General features: G+C 44.0%; 2 protein-coding genes across 2 annotated transcripts in view; one reads left to right on the top strand and one right to left on the bottom strand.

Moving 5' to 3' along the window:
* Positions 1 to 643, top strand: part of cunh6orf62 (chromosome unknown C6orf62 homolog) — a 10,796-nt gene extending 10,153 nt beyond the window's left edge. The window contains exon 5 of the mRNA XM_024142554.2: positions 343 to 643. Coding sequence (XP_023998322.1) covers positions 343 to 468 — 126 coding nt within the window. The 3' untranslated portion in view covers positions 469 to 643. The remainder of the gene's footprint in view (positions 1 to 342) is intronic.
* A 1,290-nt stretch (positions 644 to 1,933) lies between these two features.
* The window catches only part of acot13 (acyl-CoA thioesterase 13), a 4,964-nt gene continuing 3,686 nt past the window's right edge, over positions 1,934 to 3,211 (bottom strand). Inside the window, exons 2-3 of the mRNA XM_024142553.2 lie at positions 2,557 to 2,741; positions 1,934 to 2,180 (exon numbers count right to left, since the gene is read on the bottom strand). Of these exons, the coding sequence (XP_023998321.1) occupies positions 2,024 to 2,180; positions 2,557 to 2,741 (342 nt within the window). The 3' untranslated portion in view covers positions 1,934 to 2,023. The remainder of the gene's footprint in view (positions 2,181 to 2,556; positions 2,742 to 3,211) is intronic.

Here is a 3,211-nt window from a genome sequence, read left to right as displayed (position 1 = left end):
TTGTCTTACCACGCTCCAGGCTTGTCTTGCCACGCTCCAGGCCTGTTGATTGTGCCTAACATTCCTTCTGTCCTCAATGCTAACCTGTCACCGCTGCACCAGTCACAATGGTTTTGGGGAAGCTAAGACCTCTAATTGGAGCACTCACGTAGGTGTTAGAGGATCATTCAGTCCTCTGTCATGGGACAAAGTCTAACCCAAAGAAATAGCATATATTAGTGAAATTAAATGTATTATTATTAATAGATTCTATGGTCTCGCCCTTCCCTCCCCTGTTGTCGCCCCTTCTCTCACTCGTTATCAACCATGTTTTCTCTTGTCATCCCTTCTCTCCCCTGTCAGACTCCTAAAACCAAGGCCACAGTTTTTAAGTTGTGCAGCCTGTGCCTGTACCTGCCCCAGGACCAGCTAACYTGCTGGGGCGTTGGCGACATCGAAGATCATCTCCTCCCGTACATGCCCGACTAGGGCCAGCCGGCCTCCATGCCTTCCGCCCACAACACAAGGAAGATTTAACCCACAAGCCACCGAAGCAAGTTGATCTCTCTCTCTCTCATCCACCACACATCCTTCCATTGAATAGAACTGCTGCTTGGATCTCCTCTTGTTTGTTGGTTTCCATCTTCCTGAAGCTAATTTAAAAGATAATCCATATTTGGTTTTTCCCTTACCTACCAAGCTTCCTCTTCCTAGCTCTGCTCCTACCAGTTTTGAATTTGTTCTCCCTTTAATCCACCCTCCCTCCACCATCCATCTTGTTTTTTATTTTGAACCTGCACGAACATTGATTTTGAGTGGTTGGTTATTCCCCCTGGAGCTGCACAATCAACGACACAGAGCAGTCACTGAAGGAACTCTTTATGTTGCTACCAAGCAGGAACAAAGCCACACAGGTTGTTTTTTTTAATGACGTTCACAGGGGTCCTCTGTCTCTGCTGGACACATTGTAACCCCATGTCATAACAGATTGGAAAAGCTTCTGTCATTTCAAAGCTGGGTTAGAGGAAAACATACGTGGGGTGTTTTAGAACGACTAGCTACAATCTATGACGGGTCAGTCTAGGTGGCGTACAAACGTCTCCTGTAAAGCAAAGATAAAAGGTGAGGGAGTATTTGTCAAATCATTTGGTGTAGGTATTCACATCTTTATTTGTCCTTTTAAGACGCCCTTGTTTAATGTTGGCTTTTCTTTTTTTTTTTGGGGTTCATTTGCTTTTCCTGTGAAATATGCCAGGAACACCATTAGTAAAATCTGGAGTATAGTTGGGAACTGATGGGAGGAAGTTGACAGACAGTATTGTGAATCGCATGGTGCGGACCCGACACACAAGGTTGCAATGTTTTGTTTAAATGCTGAAGGTTGTTACCACGCACGCCATTCAAGCTACTGAAATCTGTTTTTGTTTTGTTCTGGGTGTGGGTTGGCATGGGTGTTGTGTGGAAGAATTAATGTACCTAACAATGGAACAGGTTGAGTTGAAATTAATGGGATCGTTACATGTTTGTTCCTTTAATTTGATAGACAAGTATCCTAAAGAGTACTAATTGTTGCAGTGCTTATCAAATGTAAAATGGGGGTGTTTTTTTTGTTGCTTTGCTGGGGTAAATAATGCACAAATCAGTCAGTACATTTAATTGAGGGTTTTCTTGATTCAATATGTTGGATTTAAAGGTGGGTCATTTCAGTTTATTTATTTTTATTTTTATGCATCTAGAAATCAATACGGCTGAACAAATCCCAATACAATGTAACATTTGAAAGTATTTCCTGGTGTGTTTTTATTGTGTGTACATATATATATTTACAGCAGAATGACATGCAAAAAAKCGTGTCACAGCAGCAGTATGATCATTCACAATTTGCTGAGGGGGGGGGGGGGGGAAGAGTTTCCCCTGGGTAAAAATTAGGGTTCACTTTTCCCCCCCCCCCCCCCCAATCTTAAACATTAGTGGTGGGGGGGAATGCTAAACTGACCCAAGACCTGTGTGTGGGGGCAACATCACCCCACACCGAGGAGCTGATCTAACTCCCAAGGTGCTTTGTGTGTCTCCCTTGTGCGATGAGTTTCCCAGAGGCTTTGCTAGTGAGGTCTACAGTAGCGAATGCCAGGGTCCGTCCTTGCTTCAACACCGTGGCTGTGATCAGCACGTCCTCACCTATCTTGGCAGCATTCATGTACCTGTCGGTAAAACAGTTGTTCAGTGCCTGTGTCCTAAATGGATCCCTTTTTGTGCACTTTAGACCAGAGCCCCAGAGTGCTATTTTCAGACAGTGAGATGTTCCTTTTCAGTGTTATGACAACGGGTTACTCTCTACTCCTTCACCTATTACAGTGTGTGACTTGTAGAGGCCTAGAGAGTTCGGGCTCAGCCCAAGACTAGAAAACCAAAACAGCTCTACATAGAGCACATGCATTCTGTTAATTCTACAAGTATATTATCAAGCCTGGGTACCAGTCTTTGTGCCATTCATACCAAACCTCACAAATGGCTCTGAGACCAGGCTATATTCCCCATTTATCACCTAGCTACTGTAATTTTAACTATAAAACTCACGTGATGTTCATGTCCACGCTGACACCGGGTGCCCCCCGTTCCGTGTACATGATGGCAGTGGTGGAGATGACGTCGACCAGTGTTGCTGTCAGACCCCCGTGAAGGGTGCCCCCTCGGTTTGTATGCTCCTCTTCCACTTTAAACTCACACACCACTTTCCCTGGGCTGGCTGTTACAATGTCCACCTGGGGAACAGACAACCAGTCATTAATTATCCCTTGGATCAATTAAAGAGGGCGCTGTACTATATCAGTTGCAAGACTAGGGGTAATTCTCAATTGTATTTCCTTGTGTCCACTACTTTCCTCCTCAAAATGCATTGGAGGAACCTCAGATATTCTGCTCCAATGTGCATCGAGAAGGACACGAGGGAGGACGTGAGGAATCAAGAAAATACAATTGAGATTCACTCTAGGTAACGAGATCAAATGTAAGGGTGTCGTGAAAACACTTGTTTTTCCACATGCACAACAAGCCTGTCAAGGTAGGTGTAATAAATACCATTTATTTAACACAAGCATATTTGCTAATACATTGTTATAACTAAACTCTTTCCAAACAGGGTTACTCACAAACTCATAGCAGATACGGAAACCCACACACACCCAGAGACAGATGGCTGACACAGGCCTTTTTCATAAAGACTGATAAAGAA

This window comes from Salvelinus sp. IW2-2015, unplaced genomic scaffold, assembly GCF_002910315.2.
Source record: "Salvelinus sp. IW2-2015 unplaced genomic scaffold, ASM291031v2 Un_scaffold3239, whole genome shotgun sequence".
Taxonomy (NCBI): Eukaryota; Metazoa; Chordata; class Actinopteri; order Salmoniformes; family Salmonidae; genus Salvelinus; species Salvelinus sp. IW2-2015.
The sequence above is the reverse complement of the archived record's forward strand: the minus strand, read 5'-3'. Positions and strand labels throughout refer to the sequence as shown.